This window comes from Perca fluviatilis, chromosome 2, assembly GCF_010015445.1.
Source record: "Perca fluviatilis chromosome 2, GENO_Pfluv_1.0, whole genome shotgun sequence".
In the NCBI taxonomy this organism is placed as follows: Eukaryota; Metazoa; Chordata; class Actinopteri; order Perciformes; family Percidae; genus Perca; species Perca fluviatilis.
This window is the reverse complement of record NC_053113.1, coordinates 41,591,822-41,615,733: the sequence shown is the minus strand read 5'-3', so window position 1 is coordinate 41,615,733 and position 23,912 is coordinate 41,591,822. Positions and strand designations below refer to the sequence as shown.

At 41.7% G+C, this 23,912-nt stretch overlaps 1 protein-coding gene across 1 annotated transcript in view; it reads right to left on the bottom strand.

Moving 5' to 3' along the window:
- The window catches only part of tenm4 (teneurin transmembrane protein 4), a 226,404-nt gene that overhangs the window by 25,184 nt on the left and 177,308 nt on the right, over window positions 1-23,912 (bottom strand). Inside the window, 5 exon segments of the mRNA XM_039778870.1 lie at window positions 614-786; window positions 6,019-6,896; window positions 15,356-15,510; window positions 16,773-17,005; window positions 21,962-22,211. Of these exon segments, the coding sequence (XP_039634804.1) occupies window positions 614-786; window positions 6,019-6,896; window positions 15,356-15,510; window positions 16,773-17,005; window positions 21,962-22,211 (1,689 nt within the window).

Genomic DNA, 23,912 nt, shown 5'->3' with positions numbered 1-23,912 from the left:
AGTTCATCATGTGACAGAGAAAACGCGAAAGGCGGAGCAGTATGTCCTGTATGTCCCTTACCGGCTAACGTATTTCAAGATGGCGCATGAATATGGAGCGTCTACCCCAGTTCATGCAAACGCAAATGTAAGATTTCAAGCTAATAGGAATACTTGGAATTAGGGCTGGGCGATATGGAGAAAATCAAATATCACGATATTTTTGACCAAATACCTCGATATCGATACCGCAACGATATTGTAGTGTTGACTATTGGTGCTTTCACAAAATATTTACACAATGAGATTTTTGATAAATAATCATCTGTAATGTGGATATAATGACTAAGTGGGTAAAGGCAAATAATAGAAAAGTTACAACAGTCTGGTTAGTTCAGAAAATGACATCACTTTACTGTAATGCAGCCTTTAAAACCAGGAAAAGACAACACTTATGCCATATTACAATATCAAAATCTAAGACAATATCTAGTCTCATATCAAGATATCGATGTAATAATGATATATTGCCCAGCTCTACTTGGAATTGATGGTGGTGGTAAATACCAGTTTGTGATCGGGCAACACAGATTTTGATACACACACTGGACCTTTAAAAAAAAGAAACACGTACCCTGCATGAGTGTGTAGAAGGTGCCAGAGGCTGACAGGTTGGTAGTGATGGTGATATCCTCTTTGTTGGAGCCCTCTGTCTGGATGCGGACTGAGCTGTCGCTGTCTGTGCGGTAGCTGCTCACGCGGCCCGTGGGGTAAGTGACGTTAGTCAGACGCCCGTAACTGTCATACCTACAAAGAAATACACTGATGTGAGCCAAAGAAGGCAAAGAGGGGCATGCCATCTGAAACGGTGTATGAACAGTAACTAGAGCAGAATCATAAACAGTGCTGTGGCATGTAAAAAATACTGAGCCTTGTTGAGATTTGTTAAATCATAAGGAGGCAATCATAAGCATAAATGCAGGTCAGGTATGCATAACTGGTACGTAAATGTGACTAATGCTGCGTCATCTCAGATTTACTGTGATTATGAGTTGCTATCTAGGATATGCTGTTCTAGTGGTAATTAAAAGTAGGAATTGGAGTTTTTGAGAGTGTGATACTTCCCTCTTGGTGCCACAAATTGTGGAAATGTGTCAACACAGGCAGTAAACACAGCAGCGAAGCCATCGATGTTGGCAGTCTGAGGTAATAAAACTCATGACTATCAGATCTAATCACTGATGCCCAACCAACACAACTTCCAGAAAGTGTGCAATGTTCACAGCATTTCGCTATCCACGAATAGAGAGCACTAACGAGTTGGACCTGTCTAGCTTTTGCAACAGGATGTGAATGTAACGCTACTCAGTTTGTAAGTAACTTTTAAAGGATGGAAGCACACAATAAAAACAAAAAATCAACTACTGACAAGGAAAAACTGTCATGGCCAAGACGAGGAAGCACAAACCTTTTCACATTTGGAAAACTGCATATTAGCTTAAAAGATTAGTGATATCACTTAATCTCATTATACAGTCTATGAAATAGGAGCACTGAGGTGCGAATCCTTGGAGACATGCAGCATTTCACTAGCCTACAAATCAGTCCGTTCATCACATACAAGTACATGAGTGGCCAGATTGTTTCATTTCGCTCAGAGAGCACGTAAGCATAGCAACAGTTTTGAAATTCAGATTGCCAGTGTTCCAGAATGGGAGTGAGTGAACGGTGCATTACTTAGAATGAAGACTTTTATCTGCGCACTGAATACAGATCGGAAAGCCCTCTTCAATGTTGCTGCCTGCCATAATAAAGCCTCTAATAAATGAGATGGCGGGTGCTGGTTTACGGATATTTCTTCAGCGCTGCCATCTCAAATATCCAATATGGAAAGGAAGAGTGGGAGAGGAATCATCTCCCAGAGATAAATGTTATCTGATCTCAACTGCACTAGGGACTGGAATTCATAGATGCATTTCAACCCAAGTCTTCCACTTCAGGAAATACTAAATAGCAGAGTAATTCATATCTAAAGCATTTCATTTCTTTTGATACTGCTCATATTTTATCAGCAAGATTTATTCTCCCTCGTACAATCAAAGTGAAAGTGCAGTGAAAGCACTAGAAGGTTCACGCTACTGTATGTGCAGTGTACCACTTGTAAACTGTTCAGTTCATTGGACAAAGCGCGTATTCCTGTTTGCCTTCACCTCGGCACAAAAGACAGAGTCCACAAGACGGAAATCTCATTCTAGAGCGACGCTGCATGGCCCCAGCTTGATCACTGACCCAAACTCTCTCCGTCTCAATTAGGGCCTTGAGCTAGAGCCATTCCTCGGGCTTCACCGCTGAGCATCTAATGGCTCTGGCCTGCTTCAATTTAGCTGCCTATTAGCTTGCTTTCTCCGGAGAAGAGGGGCATGCGGGGGCAGGGAGCTCAGCAGAAGGGAGAGGACTGCTTTCCCCCTGGATGGCCACAAGTCCATTCAGATTGTATCACCTCTGTGTCACATGCTAGCTCCATGACCTTTCACAGTGGGGCCCAACAATAGGCCAGACACTTCATATCAGCGTCCCCTCCAGCATAGCTAACCTCAGTCTTAAGCACAGCTATTCTCACGTTTTCATTTCCTCTCGCTGCCTGGGAATTTCAGAACACAAATGACTGATGACTGTGCATATGATATAAGGGCAACAGCCATGTGATTGCTTCAACTTCATTAACAGTTGTTTTACATCATTTCGCTGTTATTATTGATTGAGTATTAAATCAACCTCAGAAAATTTGCTTGAACCCAGGGACTAGAACCATTGCTTCCCTGCTAATTAGATGCCAAGAGAACAATTCTTCAGAATGCTACACGAGTTAACAGATTTACAGTTACCCTTACACAAAGCACTTATCATTACAACAAAAACATTAGGGGGTCAGCAGAGCATCTGCGTACATAGAGTAAAAGTCAGAGCAAATGAGGTTGCCAAGGGTTACAGCAGAAAGACAGTGTAGCAGATGTCTTATGTTCTCAAGTGAGTCCTTTGTGTTTTGTTTCTGCATTCATCCACATTCATTTGAATGTATAGGCAACAGGACACAAGTACACATGAATTTATATAGGTCAAATGTAGTGCCGTCAGTTAAACGCGTTATTAACGGCATTAATGCAAACCCATTTTAACGGCGTACATTTTTTTATCGCGAGATTAACGTTCTTTTTGGCCTAGCAAACTTTGTAGTTTTTTTCACATGCTGTTGCAACAACTAGTAACGTTAGAAAAACTACAACACCACACCGGATCTAGCTAGACCGGAAACTAAACAACAGGCACGCCGCACACACTTGTTTGGGCTTGCGAGCCGGCCAAAGAGTAGTAGGCTAACGTTACGTTTTGAGTGGATGGCGAGCGCGAGACGCCAAAATGGATGCCAATAAGATTCTGAATGCTAAGTTTACTTTTAAAAAGTTGCCAAATGGTTCCATTGACAAGACCAAAGTGATCTGTTTGTTTTGTCGTTGTGAACTGAGCTATCATCGCAGAACATCCAGTCTGAAATACCACTTGATGGCCAAGCACCCCCGTCAAAGCCCCCTCGTCAAAGCCAGGCGACAATGGATGACTTCAGACAGAAGCACGTGGATGTTAGTGTGAAATTGAACACTACAGTATATATACAGTATATGTTGTTTTCAATAAAAAAACATTTGCACAAAGCAAGCTGATCCACTTTTCCATGTTGATAAGAGCATTAAAATGAGAAAAAAAAAATAATGGGACAAAAAGAAATCAAGGTACATTTAGATTAGATAAAAATGTGCGATTAAATTCAATTAATTGCGAGTTAACTATGACATTAATGCGATTAATCGCGATTAAATATTTTAATCGTTTGACAGCACTAGTAAAATGTTAAGCAGTGCACTTTGTTGAGCAGAGATAAATGGAGGTTCCTTTTCATTTCACTCTGATGATAGCAAATTACTGTATGGTTTGGACCCTCAGGTGGTGGAGTGACCTTTCATGCTAATTATTCAAGAAAAACAAACACTCTTTATTGGGTCTAAATGAAACATGGAGAACAGTATTGCTTGTAGGTAAATATGAAGTCATCGTTGAATTTCAAAGAGAAAAACAGAACATTGAATAATTCCTTTTCTTCATTTAAACTGTAACATATCTCTAAATATATAAGCATGTTTTAGATGGAAAGTGTGTTGTACTCTCTGCCGACATGCACGTTTATAAAAGGAAATTATCAGGCAATGGCTCCACAATCAGTTTGACATTTCTTTTTTCTTGTTGTAGTGATGTATCTTTATTATTTCCATTTCACAGTAAATGGGGGAAACCGGCCTGCTGCAATATGCTGTATGTACTACAGGCCTGAACACTATTTTCTCACTTTTGCCCATTTTGACATTTGATATACATACTGTAGCTCTGTCATTACAGATGCTATGACAGAACATCTCTAGAATGACGTGTACATGCCACAGTATCCCTATTTCTTCCAGATTAACTCTGTGATGTTATTAAACAAAATGTGTAATTCAAACATCCTGAAAGCGCTGTCATTATTTTCTATGTTCCTAAGTATAGTTGAGATGGGCATCCATTGTATGTACTGTATTTCATCTTGAAAGCTCCCTTTGTGTTACTGGTGCTTTAATATCTTTTCTTTACATAATAGGGAGGATTATTTTCAAATCTTAACAGCATTAACAGAAACCAGAGCAGCCATTTTACAGGAATTCCAGAATTCCAACCACCCACTGGATTAGTCGAAGCCTTAGGCAATTCCCTATACCTTGAGAAATGCCTAAGCAACCACTCAAACACAGGTGATAAATGTCTGCCCAGATTAAACAGAGTGTCTGATTATGTGTCAGAGTGTTATATTTTTGCAGTGAGGTGCACCAGATGTCTGACCAGCTTAATCACACTTTTTTGGAATGACATCCTGTTAGCACAGTATCCCTTGGCACAGTATATTAAGCTAAGGGACAGATTGCTCCATAGAAGTCATAAGAACATGAAATCCTGAGCCTTCAATGCTGCAGCGTGTGGGAGTGTTTTCAATAGTTCCCTCACAAGGTGTGCCTCGATCAATTACTACCTCTGGCTATTCCATTATGCTTATATTACCGGGCCTCGTCGCAGTCCTGCGGATAAAATGTGCCTGCCAGCAGAAATATGTTGTTCCTGTAACCGACGACTCCAAACAAGCGATGGTCTGCAGTCTGTGACTGCAAGCAAGGGTGCAGATGACTAACATATCATCCAGTAATCCTATTTGGTATGATAACAGCAAATAGGATTACACCCATACTTCCACAGGTCTTGTAGTGCGATTGACATTGACATCAATGGATAAGAAGGTAGCTCATGTGCCAAAATACTGAAGTCAGATGTCAAAGAGCTCTTCAACTCTAAACATTCACTCACTAAAGCATCTTAGCATTCAGTGCCACCACGAATACTGAGCTTCCAGTTCAGATATTCCTAAACTTTGTGTTACAGCAAACTTATCGAGGAGTCAAGAGTTGTTAGTGGCTCAGTTGAGAACAGGAATCCTTCCACTTGCCCTTGAAGTTGGTATATTTTAAAACATCCGATAAGATATGGCTTGAATGTAACGGACGTTTATTATATAAAAAGGTTATGCACTAATGCTTTAATAGAGTGGTTGTTTAAATTGATTTAGTCTCTTAGTCTCTAAAGCAAACAAAAAGAAGATTTATCTGTTTAATATAATATGTAATTTATGTTGCTACTTTGGTATCTGGTCCTTTGTTGTATATAATGGTGTCTTGGCCTGGGCATATTTTTTAATGCACGACACAATAATGAAAAAAAAAAAGGTCATTATTCATATACAGTATTCCAGAAATGACAAACAGTATGTTTGGGATTTAAAAGATCTATTTAGTAGCTCTCTGGGTCAAAGTAGTAATCTATAATCAGCTCAACTGGCATGCAGACTCTGGGTTATAAGGATTATAAAGGGGTTTTCCAAATAAGTAAAATGTTAATATTACTTACTCAAAGAAGGTTGTCCATCCATTTTCATTGGTCTTAGTTGCTAGGAGTCCTGAGCTTCCGTGGTAGGTCATTACAGCCAGTTCTTGACCCTGGGCAGCCACAGTTTTAAGGGCATTGTTGGTGCCAATGGTGAACCAGAACGTCTGTCCATCGGGGACCATCAGCCACAGAGGCATTCCTGTCGTGTCTCGTCGGATGTTCACAACGTTTTTGTTCCTATCGGTGATGCTGCTAAGATCTCCGGGTCCTGTGTATGTCAGATTGTAGAGGTGATCTCCTGTGGTCAGACTTTGCGTAAAAATGTGGCTGCCGTTGGAGTCGAACAGATAGAGTTCATCGTGAATGGGAGAGGACACCTCGTACATGCTGAGGGGATTCAGATAGGGCTTGTTTTTGCGCACATAGCGAATACGAATGTTGCCCAGATCGGCGATATAAAGCTCTCCATCTGGACACACCGCCAGAGAAGAGGGTGCATTCAGCTTTGCATCCTTGGCATAGCCTTCATCGCCAAAGTAACAATCACAGTTGGCATCGTTCTTGCAGTCACAGCCACTTGGTGCCCCTGCGACCAGGGAGATCTCTCCATTGGTGGACACCTGTCGTACTCTGTTTATTTTCTTTTCATCTGACTCAGCGATGTACAAAACGCCATTGTGGGATACAGCAAGGGCGTTGGCGGACTCCAGGGTGGCATGGATGGCTACTTTGCTCATGAGGAAATGGTCAATCCCAGGCACTTGGCAGTGCATAGGCCGCCCTGCTACAATACGGACTTGATGGTTTTCTGAGATCTGGAGTACTACATTGTTGTCCAGGACGTACAGGGAGTTGTCCATTGGACTCACTGCCAGGTCTGTGGGCCACTCAAGACGCACCTAAGAGGGAAAAAAAACCACAAAAGAATATCAGCTTTGGGTCACAAAAACAGACCATACTCTTATTGATCCACACATTTTTCACTTTATCAGAGGCAAACAGTCCCTCAAGGGAAGAATCATTGAAAACTGTTCACAAAAAAAGATAGGCCGCTGTGAAAAAGGTGGGCTATCTCATAGCTCGCGCTGGAAGCAAAAACATTTCTTTGAAACGATTTATTATCTGATAAGGAGGAAAATAGCGGCTGGCGTGCTGTTAAAAGGGGAAACACAAAAACATGATTTTTAAGATCAAAGATGATAACAATAGCGGTGAGGAAGGGCAAAACGAGGAGATAATTCAAATGATCAGTGATCAGATTAACTGAAAAAAAAAGCACACTGCAACTCATCATGAGAACTGTGGACACCTAACAACTGCGCTTCTGCATCCTTCACCTCTACAGTTTTTCCCTTGCTTTGGGTTATTAATAATATAATGACAAGAGATTGCACGAGTCCTTGAAAAGAAACTGGAGCACACTTAACCAAATGAAAGACCAGCCTGCCTCTGGCCTCCTAAATTATGACGTATTGTTCTGCTAACAATATATCAGGCTTTTAACAAATTGGAATGATTGGATTCATCCAATTTACTTGCCTCCTGCTCACTTATGATCCCAGGGGATCTCCTGGGAACATAATATGAAGTGCCATATTTCAATAGAAGCCTTGGAGCACCAACAAAGGAGACCTGGACCAAAATGCAGGACAGGACAGTTTCAGATTGTAGGCAACCTATTAGAGCGACCTCAGCATTGTTTTGGATACTTTGTCCAATATCTGGGAAATGCAAAAGGTAAATTAATTCACGTAGCTGTTACTATGGTTAACTCATTCGTCTTAATGACCTGGTAATGCAAATTGCAGAAACCACTATCACTAGAAATGACAAGGGAGAAACCTCCTGAGGATCAGGCCATGCATACTTTAAAGGGGAACTATGCAGTTTTTTTTTTAGCTTAATTTACCTCAACTGAACAGCTTCTGAGTCATTGGAATGGTTATATGACTTTTTCGGATTGAATGGTGGTCGTTGAATGGTGGGAACCCTAGCGCCTGTGAGCGGAAAAAAACACCCTTGCAGCGGCTCGCCGGGCTAAAGTTTTTCACACTATCGTCATAGCTAAGCCGGCAAAAAAAGAAGCAGAAAGCTAGGAAAGCATTGTCGGAGGAACAGAGAAAGAGGAAACGGCAGACTGACCGAGCGAGGAGTCAGACACGAGTAAACGTAGGACAGCGTTTCCTCTATGTTGATTTTACTGTGGCGGTGCGCCATGGCAAAATTTCTTCCGCCACGCTATCAGAAATAGGGCAGACGCACAATAGTCGCGGTTGCCTTTTAAATGATCCTGCCGACATAATGCAGTTTAACAACAAGTAGAACTATTCAGAGGTTACTGGGCTCGTCCAGTTTAACTCCACATACTGTTGTGTTGATGTAGTTTATTGTCAAAACGTTCGCTTTCTTCCGAGTCGACTTTTAAACGACCAGCTCCACCAAAAACGTCACAGAGGGAGATGGCTTTGAAACGCAGACACCAAAATCAAGGTAAGAAATAAATAACTATGGCTAACATTACAAGAAACATAAACATAGCTAACTGTTATCGATCTCAGGATGTGACTTTTTGCCCGAAGACAGCGTTGTGGAGAGTGAAACGGGAGACTAGAAAAAGGCGTTCAGGTAGTGTGTTGTTAGGATGGCTACAGTACATCATAGGCTCCTGTTATCTAAAATATTTTTTATGTAATGGCTCAATATCTAAATGATTTCGACAATGTGGATGAGGTCGTTACAGTTGGATGGCCTGCAGCTTCAAGCACAATTTGTTTGGATACAAGCGTTACATTTTGGAAGATAGATGGCATTCTGAACAGGGATGCCCACGCTGCACGCATGCACAAACACACACACACACACACACACACACACACACACACACACACACACACCGCAGAGGTTGTGTTGCTGTTTGAACAGACCTGCCCCCACTGCTAAAAAAAATATCCTAAAGGAAACAGGAGCTGCCAAATATCTATTCCAAAGCTGTAGGGGGAGCTCTATAGAGAAACCTGCGAGCAAGAATCGAAAACTGCATAGCGCCCCTTTAACATTAAAGAAATAGTTACCTCGACCACCACATCCTGCTCTTTAATTACATATTTTAGAAAAGAAACTACATAAATTGTATACTTTAGGTAAACCAAGTGAGTAGAAAGCTAAAAGAAATAGACCAATGCAACATGCTGAGTTCATTGCAAGAGTGTATATCACAGTAAAATAGGGACAATAGAGATGCTAACAAACAATTTTCAATAAAGAAATCAAGGTATCTTGATGTTAAATGGCTCAGGGAAATGGTTTCCACTGATACATGTGGGAAAAAAAGTCAAGGCTGACACATTATATTCAGCTCCTTTGACATGCTACTCTGCATTACACAGCACAAACCACAGAGCTCCTGAAACACAATATATGACATCCAGTAGAGCATTGAGGAGCAGGTTTGCTAACAGCCAACATATTTCTGGTAAAAGTCTGCCAGCCATATAATGCCCCCTATCTACCTGCTACCGGCACACATTTCTAATTATAATTTAAAAGGGCAGTGCTGGCAAAATATTTAATCCAAAACTGACAGGGGGATTCTATGGAAATGATTACTTGACTCTTGACATTTGTCATGTTTTTGAATCCCTGCCACTCTTTACAAGCACAGCACTTGTCCACCTTTGATTGAAAAACTGATTTGAGCATCGCACACACGGCTCACATCCCATAAACCTACCATCATCCCCAAACAAAACAGAGGAGCTTTATATAATAGGACATATCTCGGGCCACATAGAACAAACAGGGGACTGGCGGTGGATACATGTCATCTTTAAGGGAGCAGAAAATGCATTTACTTGGGGAAAAGAAGGGAAGACTTTCAATTTCTTAAAACCTATTTCTTGTCAACACTGGTGGTTAAATATTTCATGAGCCAGAGTGTGGAGTGGCTCGGGGGAGCTGCCTGTAAGGAGGTTTTTACGCCACTCTGACTGATGAGGGGATATTTCCCGAGCTGCTGTCCCATATGCTGTAACCCGATCGTACCCTCCCCTTTATACAGTGGGGCAGCTGTCAGTAGTGCCTGTCTGACACAGACGCCACCAGCAAAAGAAAGAAAAAAAAACGAATCAAAACTGCACTCATCAGCCAAGGAAGCAAGCCACGGATTTGCACCAACACTAAACTATTTTTAAATGTATTTGAACTTGTATTAGAACTATAAAGTCATTTTCCATTAGCAGTCTCTTCACTCTTTGCCCCGACCAGCATGATGCCTGTCTGAAGAAGTCATATGTCATTATTTGAAGTCCCTCTTGAATGTCACAGTCAGTCTTTCTAAAGCTTTCTGAAGCTGCTAACACCCTTGAAATATGTTCAAGTGGGCTTGTTTTAAGACTTGGTTTCCCTCTATTTAAGTTTGAACTCAGCAGGGGGAGGCAGAGAAGATTTTCACGAGAAATATAAAATGCAACAGATTTCAGAAACAGCAAGGACCTAAGGCCTTGGCATAAACACATGAAAGGATTCTTGAGAGCAGGCAAAATCTTGTCCTTTTGCATCATAATACAACGTTAAAAGAAAGAAAGCTCATGGAGCTGCACATGGAATTAAGAGTGAATTTTGCTGCAGTGCGCTCACTGCACAGATGGCGTGGCGAGATAACAATAACCTCATCAGAGGAGAGAGAGAAAAATGTGACATTATTTTTTTGCCTCGAACAGGTGAGTTACAGAAAAAGTAATGACCACTGTGATGAGCCTTCCCTAGAGAAACTCTGGTCCTAAGTGAGGGATTGGGGAGTGTTTGAAGTAGGAAGCTATGTGCCCTGGATGAATTTTTAATGGATGCTTTTTACTGACAGAGTGTCTCTGGCAGAGCTGGTGCGATTTGTCATCATTGTGGAGCTGCAGCCAGTCTGCAGCCAGTCTCACTGATAGTGAGCATCTATAGGTGCTTGTGTTTGTGTAAGGGGGGGGTAAGGGAGCAGCCAGCACGGGTCATGTAGGGGGGGTGGAGTTCCCCCGGGGCTGCAAATGGGCAGCTGGAGGCTTTGCTCCCTCCACTGAATACATCATTTCACAGACACACCGAAAGCTTCTCTCCACTGGCATCAGAGGCCCCCCTCAGGACCTGTTTGCCAGACGTACTACATAACATACACAATGGGGTAGGAAACACACTAGCGCATGCACAGGGACATCAATTAAATCTAAACATTAAAGCCCAGGAATGCCCGTCGCATGGAAGTAGTACATAGTACAACTAAAACAACTATAGGTACTTTCGACAACACACAAAACACAAGGTAAAGGTCCTATGACATGCTGCTTTTTGGATGCTTTTATATAGGCCTTAGTGGTCCCCTAATACTGTATCTGAAGTCTCTTTTATATAGGCCTTAGTGGTCCCCTAATACTGTATCTGAAGTCTCTTTTATATAGACCTTAGTGGTCCCCTAATACTGTATCTGAAGTCTCTTTTATATAGACCTTAGTGGTCCCCTAATACTGTATCTGAAGTCTCTTTTATATAGACCTTAGTGGTCCCCTAATACTGTATCTGAAGTATCTTTTATATAGGCCTTAGTGGTCCCCTAATACTGTATCTGAATTCTCTTTTATATAGACCTTAGTGGTCCCCTAATACTGTATCTGAAGTATCTTTTATATAGACCTTAGTGGTCCCCTAATACTGTATCTGAATTCTCTTTTATATAGACCTTAGTGGTCCCCTAATACTGTATCTGAAGTCTCTTTTATATAGACCTTAGTGGTCCCCTAATACTGTATCTGAAGTCTCTTTTATATAGACCTTAGTGGCGGGCAAAGCAGAGAAAGGGGAGGTAATCTTTCCCCTTATGACCTCATAAGGAGCAGATTCCAGATCGGCCCATCTGAGCTTTCATTTTCTCAAAGACAGAGCAGGATACCCAGGGTTCAGTTTACACCTATTACCATTTCTAGCCACTGGGGGACCATAGGCAGGCTGGGGGAACGCATATTAATGTTAAAAAAACCTCATAAAGTGACATTTTCATGCCATGGGACCTTTAAGGAAAAACTCAGGAGCAGCACAACTAATTTCACATACGTGAAGAACATTCAGGAGACCCTGATGAATCACACAGGAGCATTTAATGAGCACTCAATTGAGGAGAAATTAGGATCATACAGTACAGTGTGGGTGCCATGCCAAGTCTCTCTTTTTTTTTTTTTATGTTTAGGTGTAGTCGGAAGAGATGTGTTTTTAGCCTTCGGCGGAAGATGTGTAGGCTTTCAGCCATCCTGATGTCGATGGGGAGCTCGTTCCACCATTTAGGAGCCAGGACAGTGAACAGTCGGGATTTGGTTGAGTGATTAGTTCTCCCTCGCAGTGGGGGGGCAGCAAGCAGTTTGGCTGATGCAGAGCGAAGTGAGCGGGTTGGGGTATATGGTTTGACCATGTCCTGGATGTAAGCTGGGGCTGATCCGTTCATGGCCCTGTATGTAAGTACTAGTGCATTGAAGCGGATGCGGGCAGCCACTGGTAACCAGTGAAGAGAGGCTAGTGACAATGTGACAGTGGTTGCTTCTTATTTTTTATTTTTTTTTTATATCCGATACTTATTCAGTCTCTCTTTCAAAGTCTGTGCTGACTAATTTGGAACAAAATCCAATTGCTGCTTGGCGTGTCCATCCGGGTGACATGTTTCCGTCAGTGCCAAATCGTCTGAGTCATTTGTCCCGGGAATGAATGCCGATTATAACCTTACCCATTATGTTAGTGGGTGTTGGTGGTTGTTTTTTTTGGCTAATTACAACAACAGCAGAACAACCCCTAATTACTTGGGGTGAAAATTATAATGTCAGGAAAAAACAGCCAAGTGAAGGCTGCTAGAGTACGGAAAAGGTCTTGTCACCTCCAAAGGGAAGTCACTGAGCTAGAGAGAGATGTGACCTCAGTGCAGTGGCCTTGCCTGGGGAATGTTTTCTGTCTGCGGTAGCGATCTGGTGCATTTGGGTGTGTGTGCGTGTGTGTTTGCGTGCATCATTGAACATGTGTGTGTGAATGGAGAGCCAGTGAGGCTACAGGTCATCCTCATCATCCCCCTACAGCTATAGGTCAACGGCCCTTTGCATTTGCTGCTGTATGGCCACTTGACACAGACAGGAAAGCTCCCGGGACTACAGTGGCACCTCTGATTTTAGCACGGCTCTTTACGTTAATTCCAGGTCCTGTGTGTTCCCTGAGCCCACTGCTCATATTCATTTTGTATTGACTTATTATTAACTAAAGGATGATAAACGTTTGTAATTCACGGGGCTGGTACAGCTGTGTTTGGGGCTGCTTTCCGAAATTGACAATCTTCTGGACCGATGGAATTGATCTACAGTAAGCCAATACAGACAATCCTTGATACATTTCACAAAATATGCAAAATATTAGGTGCAACATGTTAAAATATTGTGTTTTTTGCTGCCTTGCTGCATAATAAACTCTCTATTGTGGAGTAATAACAATTGGACCTGACCTGATCTACTTCAGTCATCAGCCTTCATTCAAATCACAGATACAGAAATTTAATGACACAGGCTTAAGGGAACACAGGAAATCAGCATTCAGTCTGAAAAAAGCAGTGGCAGTGGAATCCCAAACAGAGTGCTGTAGATGCCTGTCGGTTCTAAGTGCCTTCCTCTACCTTTCGTTTGCAAGTCCTGTGGATCTACAAACTGCCGCCATGCAGCCAATAAATAAATGTGGATCAAAACTAAGCCGAGGGCCACTAGACCCCGGCCGGAGCTTCCATCTACAGATACAAAGGCTCACACGGGGTGGTAGCATCCTGGAGACCAGGGTCAGTCAAGGAGGCTGGTGTATAGCTTTAGAATAGGGCTGCACAATATATCAGTATTTTTTATTGTTATTGCAATATTAACCAGCGCAATAAACATATCTTAAAGAGCTAATGACACTCTCTTCTTTTTCTTAGTGGTGCCTTTTATATTCAATTCACTGTTCAATTTAGGACACGCCTTCTCATTCAATGTATTTCCTTTATTTTCATGACTATTTACATTGTAGATTCTCACTGAAGGCATCAAAACTATGAATGAACACATATGGAATTATGTACTTAACAAAAAAGTGTCAAATAACTGAAAACATGTCTTATATTTTAGATTCTTCAAAGTAGCCACCCTTTGCTTTTTTTATTAATAAGGGAAAAACTTCCACTAATTAACCCTGACAAAGCACACCTGTGAAGTGAAAACCATTTCAGGTGACTACCTCATGAAGCTCATTGAGAGAACACCAAGGGTTTGCAGAGTTATCAAAAAAAGCAAAGGGTGGCTACTTTGAAGAATCTAAAATATAAGACATGTTTTCAGTTATTTGACACTTTTTTGTTAAGTACATAATTCCATATGTGTTCATTCATAGTTTTGATGCCTTCAGTGAGAATCTACAATGTAAATAGTCATGAAAATAAAGGAAACACATTGAATGAGAAGGCGTGTCCAAACTTTTGGCCTGTACTGTATGTCTAATCGTTTCTATGTTAACTGTTGGCCCATAGTAGTAGAAAAAATCTTAATTCTTAAAGTGCTTTGAGTAGTCGTTAAGACTAGAAAAGCGCTATATAAAAACAGTCCATTTACATTTACAACTTCATGTTGAATTTACACACTCTTTGCACATCGCTATCGCCAGATGAAATTTTCGCTAACCAGTGTATGATGAAGGCATGTTGGGTGGGTGAAATTAGAAAGCTAGGGAGACTCATTTGCCGAGAGAACGGCTGACAGCCTGGGAGAGGCACTGTCTGGTTAACACCAGTTTTTAGCTGGGACGCACAACTCGTATTCTTTTGGATGTTTCATACGCAAATGTTTTAACAGCGGCGATGTCATGTATAGTTTAGGGTCCTCACCACCACGAGACAAATCGGCATTGCAAATTGAACATGTAGCTGGACTCGAATGGCCTTCTTTTGACTGAAAGTACTGCCAAACAACACTTTTTCCTGCTCATGAGTTCCATTTTCACTTCCTCACAGCCTACTTCATTGAACGCTCCACCTACGTAAACACCTTCCCGTAATCAACGGCGGCGTCATTACGTCGATCAGCGTCGCGCGCGTAGTGCAAGCGTAGGGTTCGGTGGAAAAATATTCTAAGGTTCGGCAGAAACCGAACTCCGTCAAAAAGCCCAATATTCGGCCGAATCCGAACCCGAATCCTGCATTCGGTGCATCCCTAGTTAATTTATCACAAGTAATATACTTATCACGATATTTAACATTATAGAATATCGCATATTTTCCTCACTAATTTAGAGACAGGCAGACACATGCAGGCTGCCCAGGCCAGAGAGGTGGTACCTGAGAGATGTCCATGACAGCATCACAGCTGAGAGGTCGGGCCGAGGTCAGGTCATTGAAACCCAGAAGAGTAGAGATGATACCGTTCTGATCAATCCTGCGAATCATGGTCCCATCCACAAAGAAGATTACACCGTACTTATCCACCGTAATGCCTGCAGATAAAAGTCGCCCAATGGACAGAAGAGGAAGATATATCAGATATTTTGTTTATCTGTGACTTTATGGGAGGACAGAGCACCACTAAATTACTATTTAGCACTATTCACTGCGATTCAAAATTAAAGACTAATCACGGCAATGAAAGCTAATGTGAGATTTGATTTTTTAAATCAATAATGGAGAACAATAGACACATCAAATAGATGAAGAGCACTGTATGTATTGATTCAGTTACAACTATAATTTCATCAATGTAGGCTCTTTCTCTCATGCTCTCTCAGCCTCAAACAACAATGACGCTGAGAATACCAACCTTTTCTAATGCACATCTCTGTATTTTTCTATTACCTCAGGGTCTGTCAAACAATATTCAAGCAGCTATGAACATCTAGTGTACAGTTATTACGGCAAAATGTTCTACTTTCAATGCAAGCCTGGACTATACAGTACATACTGCACTTTTTAGTGGGACTTAAGTGTTATTTCAGTACATACAGCATGACTCACAATGTCATCCCAGTAGAGGACAACAAGTATGAGAAGCATGTGATCTAGTGACTAATGCATCATCCAAACATTGAAGCACCAAGACAAAGAAGACCTCAGGAAACACAAGGAAAGGCACGCTATAATAAAACATAAATTCAGTTTTAAAAATAACTGAAGCTAGTGAGCTACATGTAGGTCGATTTTATTTATTAAGTTCTCGAGGAAAGCAGTTGCCTCCTGATCTGCTGGATGAATCCTCCTTTTAGTAGAGGGGCAAGCTTGATCATGTGTCCCATTGTAGCTCCTATCTACAAGCACACAGTGGGCTTAAGGCCAAGATTTATGGCTCTGCCTTAAATCTACTCTGTGTGTAGGTACACGTAGATACGGACCCTATGCGTCGCCTGATGTGCCCCGCCCCAGAAATATAACTTTGTGTCGCGGCTTCACAACTGTGACTGGTCCGCTCGGCCTTGACTTGGTAGCGTCACATTTCGCCCCTACTCATTTCTGGGTTTTCCTTCTCCGTGAACAACTTTCAGACTGTGGTCTGAAAAAACACAGGGGAGATACTTTGGAGAAGGGGGGGTAAGATAAGATAAGATAATTTAATGCATGAAAACTAAAGAGTATTGATCCAGCCTCTGGGACCCTAGTCTTCAACTATCCAGCAATCTAGTCTACTTGAAATAAAAAAAAAGAGGAAATGAGACCCCAAACTGACTTAAAAGTGCACACATTGATTATAATAACATCCATACAATACCTCTGGGGTTAGTGAGAGTGGCCTCCACGGCCTTTCCTCCATCCCCGCAGCGAGTGTCATCGTATGGGAGACACTGGTCTCCAGTGCCCGCCACCAACTCCAGATTCTTGGCCACATCTTTTACAACATTCAGCGACTTCACCTTGAACACCTTCCTGCTGCTGGTGTCCGAAAGGTACACGGCACCGTTCACTGGACTGGTGGCCAGGTAGTACTTATGAGCGGGGCTGTTGCTGAAAGAGAGGAACAAGCCCAAGTCAATAAAGCTAGAAGGGGTACAGCGCTTTCAATAAGAACTATTGTTTAATACAATTAAAATGGATTCAAAAGCCATTTAGAGAGTCAATTGGGCACAATTACAGTTTGAACCACAGACATGGAAAAAGAAAAATAGAATGAGATTAAACATGGCAAAATAAAATGAGATTAAACATGACATAATGCCGGAGCTTAGAACTCATCTACAATACAGTCAGGCTTAGTTAGAAATCCCTGTTGTCAAAAGAGAGTGGAAACTCCACTGAATGTATGCATATACACAGTAGACATATGCGATAAATACTGAATGTATAGATATAGATAAAGATGTCTAGTTTCTTTCAACTTATTGAAACAGCAGAAATGCTGGAGGGGCTGCAGAGTTTGGAAGTCAAAGAGAAACCAGGCATCTAGTGGGGCTCAGTCATTGGGGTACGTTGGATCTTTTGACAGAAATCCTAATTTGAAATATTATTATCTTTTTGATTATTGCTAAAAGGAGTATAAACAAGTATGTTTTGCTCTTTCCTTGGTACTTTCTTTTAGAGAAACACTAATGCATAGCTGAAGCAGCAACACACTATGCATGCATCAGGCAGACGTAACAGCTCAGAAAGAAATATCCTATTGAACTTCCCAACCGAGTCAGCAAAGTAATCCTTCATATCCACAGGAGGTTCCCCAACCTGACAGACAGACAATAGAACCAAATATAACCAGTCCTGCTGTGGCGGGACACATGCAATCTGTTGGCACACAGAATAGATGTCAGCAAACACAGAAAACAAAGATGATTGTAGACAAACCCATGGGAGTACAAATGAAGTGACAGAGAGGACTATTTCTATATAATATACTAATCTAATATACACATGATCTTCTGGTGAAAAATCAAACAATGACAGATTGTAACTAAAAACACCTAAGCCCAATGCCACTATACACTACTGGATGCTTGTGACTATATGCAGGAAGGATCGTATTTTGAAAGTGGCAGTTTTGACCAACTATTGTGCTCACATTGTACTGTAACAGCTGATTGATCCCTTCCAACTAGTTGTATTAGTTGATTAATTGATTGTCAGAAAATATATCAAAAACAATTTGGCTAATCTATAATACCAATAAATAATTTAGATCTTTATCAAGTAACAATGCAAAACACTTGCTGGTTCCAGCTTTACAAATGCGATCATTTTGCTGCGTTTCCCTGTCGTTGTTGGCTGTTGGTCTGACAAAACACGGACTTAGTAAGCAGTTTAGCAATGTACTGTAGTGTTTAGTGCCACCTTAAAGATGAACAGAGCTATCGGGGCAGGATACAGCGCAGCTCTGCCAGACCTGATAAGCATTACAGAGAAAGCTGTCAGCAGGGTGTCACTCAAAGTGGATTAAGACAGAATTTCAACTCTGACCTTGAGGGTTCTTTTAGGGCTTATGGTTGGCACGACGGCGCCAAAGCTTATATTTTTATAACACAACGAGAAGTGGGTCTGTGGAATTGTCAACTCCGGTACATAATTTTAAATGACAATTGACCTTCAATGAATCAGTGATGACAGGACACTGCAGCAAACCTCAAGGCAGGCACACACATGTCACAGTCAGCCCACTGACCACGTTGACTGATGTGTCGTCTATAGTACAGTCCAGGTACAACCGGCTAACGGCGAAAAACAACTGCTGTCTTCGAGTAGGTCAGTAGCAAGCCTCAATAACTGGATTCTACTTTGCATTCTATCTGCCATGTGCAATCAGCTGATAGCTTATCGGCTCCCAGTTGCATGTAGACCGGTGTTGGTCCCCCATAGTGTTTGAAACTATGAGGCGTTATTCCCTGACCTTGAGCTACGGCCATATACTCCATCTATCTATATTCACTGACAACATCCAGTTTGTAGAAGATAATTGGATTTTGCTGCATGCTGGCGCAGCAACGGAGGGAGCACGGTTGGAGTGGATGGGGACATCCTTAGTAGGGGGTCAATGAACATTGCAGTGAGATCAGCCACCTCCCAGTCCTATCGCTAGCTCACACATGAACAGGAGGCAGCCACCCATTTTATACAGACACATGCTGTGTTTTCCAACATAAATGTCCTTTTTAATATGTAAATGGCTCGGAGCAAAGACTGAGAGCAAAGGGACAGAGCTTTGACGTTTTTTTTTTTTAGTTTTGCTCTGGCAAACAGGGCATGATGTGTAGGTAAGCACAAAGGCATTTCAGGCTACTTCTACACTACTAAGTTTTCATTTTTATGCGGCATTTTCAGACAAAAACGATCTCCGTCCAAACAAGAGTTTTAGCTCCAGTAGCAGAACTAATCTCCGTCCATATTAACAAGTCTGACAACGCATATCACATGACCATTCACACACACACACACAACACATTAGGCATGTGCGTGCCGGTGTAAAGGGGTAGCAGATTGTCTGACGTTACTCTGTGGTTGAAAATCATGGATGTGTAAGTTGAAAATACAGAAACTATTTTGGAGAAAGAACAACAATGGTGAAAAGTAAGAGCAGGGATTTATTAGCCTGGACTGACAACGAGGTGGAACTGTTACTGAAAGGTAGGTAAGCTACCTAAACGATAAGACTGACTGACGGGCATCGGTCTCACCAAAAGGTCTCCGTTTGTGCCCGTCCAGACTACAACGCAACCCCAGAGTTTTCAAACCAAAACGGCGACAGCAGTGTTTCCTAATGTTTCTGTTTTAGGGGCTCGGAAAAAGCCGGAGTAGTGTGGACACGAGGCCAAAACATGGCAAACGATATTCTTTTTTTTAAACGAAAACGTAGTAGTGTAGACTGAGATACAAAGACTGACAAAAGATAGTTGCAGAGAGACAGAAAAAGCAATAGAGAGCTTCGGAGTGTTTTGTTAATGTGGACATTCTTGAAAATAGAGGCCACTGACCAGCATCACTTGGCTTTTCATCCCTCAGTTTGACTACATGTTCCCCAGCTGAAGTCGTGACCCTCCGATAGAAAATGAATCAATAGCTCTTTGCCTGACACATGGTATCTAAGGACAGCACGCAGAGATTTCCCTTACCACCACCTGACAAGGAAAATGAGGTCTTTGTATCTTAAGCCACTGATAACATCTACAGTGAGTTGCCATTTTATTAAGGCTCTGACACACCAACCCTCAGTCAGCTTCCCGAGGTCAAAAAAGTGCCACGGAACACAACGAAGCGACGCCGACTTGAGCGTACATTCTGCGAATCTGTGCGAGATGTAATACGTCTCTATAACAGCAGGCGGCGCTAATATGTATTGTCGCCCCAAAAATGGAAATGACGGAACATCTCTCTAGTAAACACAGAGCACGCTGTCGTCAGTCATTGTTTTCATCAGAGAGTGTTGATAGTAGTCAAGAAGGATCGTTGTTGTCATTACTCGCTGAACGGAAGAAAATACGATTGGCTAGTAATAAGAAGATACTGGCGTTGTCAGCTCCGGTTTTCTCGTGCACTGACTCGCTTAGTCAAGGGCTAGCACTCCACCAATCAGATTGGTCATTGAGTCCGACCGCCCACCGGCCGATTCAACAAGGATGAATCGGCCAAAATGAAGGCCGACGGCTCCTCCGGCTGACGACGGCACGGAACACACCGAACAGACTCGAGTCACCGACCTCGCCGGACTGTCCGATGGACGATAATCGGGTTGGTGTGTCAGCGCCTTTAGTCTCACCTAGCTATGTTCATTTAAACTGTTATATTCAGTCTCTGCAAACCAGACTTTAACTTGGGGATCATTTTTTTACCTATAATGTGCATTGCAATTGATCTGTATTTTATAACAACAGCAAATAATTAAGGCACCCTTTACTTGTCAATATAATTCAGCAACATAAACTACACTCTCCTAATGACTGTAGAATTGCATTAACACCTCTGTGACAAAAAAACTGAAAGTGATACATTTCATAAAGGTTGGATTTCTTGCAGTGCGGTAGTGTTGGAATGCATGTACAATTAGCAAGGTGTTCCTAACAAATAGTCAATGCAACATATGTTCTATATCCCACTATGAAATATTAAGATCCCTTGACAGATGGCAATTCCACAACCACTTCAATTAAACGGATATATTAGAAAGCATAATACTAGATTACTCAATACTTGTATACCTATATTGGTCCATGTAATTTGACCCCCATAATAAATCCTGCGGAAAAGAGCAGCCTCTACTGAGCCAACTATCAGCTGCATTCTCTCTTTGCAATCACACATACAGATGCAAAAACACTGTGAACATAGTGAACATGGCACTGTGATTAAGTAAGCTCATAAACCATTAATTAACCACTAAATCTACGGCTTTATGAAAATGAAATTCACGCAGCGAGTCAGTACTATATGATGAGATCTTCTTGCTGCTCAAAAGTGTGTGTCAAAAATGGGCTGAAAAGGCCACTTTGACATGAAGTATGTGGACTGTACCCGTTTCTATTTTCATTTAAGCAAATACTGCACGGCTTACCTATGCCGGAAGTCTTTATTTCTGTTTGCCAAAAGCAGCAGAAAATGAGAGAGGAAGAGAACAGAGAGGAAATGTTAGTTGTTAGGGGATAGAATTAAGTAAAACAGTTGTTAACGGACAGAATTAATTAAAGGAGAATCGTGACAAAATATTGTATTCCTTATCTACTCAAACCTTCGTCTTTGCTGACGTTAACAAGGAAATTAATCTTTTGCCTGGAACGTCTTCTGTTAAGACCCCATTAATATCCTCTTCAGCCCGTATCAGGGCCCAACTCCAGCTGATACAGGTGGAGGAGACAGGCAGGACCATCAATCCTGAGGCTATAGGGCACTTCCGTCTATCTCAACCGACCTCAGTGGTTTATGACCTGTGTGCGAGCCCATCTGAGCCCACGGCCCTGGGTGAATGGTGGTGGGCTACTCCTCCGTTACCTGAGCTCCAGGACGCTGGTGACGTTCCCCGTGGTGAAAATCCTCCTCACATAGTTGAAATCGCCCACGTACAGACTTCCGTCTGAGCCACAGGCCAGAGCCACGGGGGCCAGCAGCTTGTTTCCGTCAGCGAGGCCATTACAGCTGGGGCAGGAGATGCTGCGCCTGCGCCCGTTCCCCATCACGCTGCCGATTACAGGAGGCTGCTGGGAGATGAAGACGTTCTCCCCATTGCCCATGTGAAGAATACCTGATGAGGTCACAGGGAAGAAAAAAGTAACACATGCAACCTGTTTAGGCTGAGCAGAGTGTGGGCTCTATTTTTCTTAAATGGGATGCAGGCAAAAATGCAAGTGCCGACTAGTGGAGCAAGTGACAACAGATCTGACCAACAGGTTATGGCTAATTTATTTGCAATGTTGGAAACCAGAGCGTGGCTTGAACAATAGGCACTTAAATCAGTTTCTCTCATCTTATTTGAAGCAGAGTGTTTCCTAATATGTCAGAGCGTGCATCCAGGCCAGTTTCTCCCAAGAAAAACCTTCTTCAAGAGGCATTATTATACAGGAGCCTAGTAATGAATATATAGCACCCAAAATATGTTACTAATGACAGATGATGTGTCAAGATGTACGTACACAAACCTATTTTTACAACAACATTATATTAATACAGCTACAAGTACAAGAATAAGTGTTATCATCAGTAACTGTTTACTGTATTTTTTAGCATAGTAATTACAAAGGTGGCACCCAATTTGTTATCTTTAGTTATGTTTACTGTACATGCATATATCAATTCCACTAATTGCATTAGCCAACAGATCCAAATGAATCCTGTTCACACAACAGAGCTCTGATTTGACTGTACAGACGAAATTACTGTTTGGAGTTTTGCTTAAATAAAAAATGTTGCTACATTTACACATAGGCGCTTAAGACACATCCTGAAGCAGCCATCTACACTTGCATTAATCTGCATCAAAACGTGGAATCTGTAGAGAATAGCATTCCAGTCTGGTGTGTAGAGATGCGTAGAGGGCTGAGTAATTTAAGATTTAAGATTTAATCAATTCATTAATTTTTTTAAATCTTCTGACATGGAATTTGCAAACATTTATACATACCCATGCTGCTTGATGTGTGTTTGACAGGTGGGGGGCAAAAGGATTAAAACAAGATGTTTATGTCACTCTGATTCTGCTATGGAAAAAAAAAATAACTTTCTAGTGCGTTAATGCTGCAACTGCTGCTGAATTAATAAAAAAAAAAAAAAAAAAATTTTTTTTTTAAAAAATTTTCTCCCAGTGGCTCAAGATTGTTTATTGCAGTTTAAAAAGTATAGTAGTGAGTAAGTAAGTATAAAGTATATTAGATGCACATTTTTAAAAGAGAGTGAAAGTCAGTCAAAGTGATTTTGAATAGGTCTGTTTGTGCACCTCTGCCAACTGAAGCCATAGAAATGGCTCTGTGTGCCCTTGTCTGCCATAAGAGGTGGTCTTAGCAGATGGAAACACAGGCACAATTTCACACCAAAATGGGGAACAAAAAGCCCTTGGCACAAGTGGAATAGAAAATTACCACACAGGCACAATCACAAAAAAATGACTCTCCCCGATTAAAAATGGCATTGTGCCTGAATTTCTAACTCTACCTGCTTTGCACATCAACAAATATAGAGACATATGAGTGCAGTTCATGTGAAGGCATTCACGCATGTACCCACACGCACATGCACGCTATGTTTCCATTAGCGTTGCCAATCTACTCTTGGAAAATGTTCAAATATGTTAATGTAAAGATGTTGCTGCTGCCCAATCAATGTAATCATATTTGAAATGCAGCATCTGCGTGTCTGCAGTAGTTTTCATGCTTCTGATGGTTCTTGGTGACCTGAGTTCTTTGAACAGCACAGCATTTGGTCTATCGGAAAAGATCAGCCAAGCATCTCC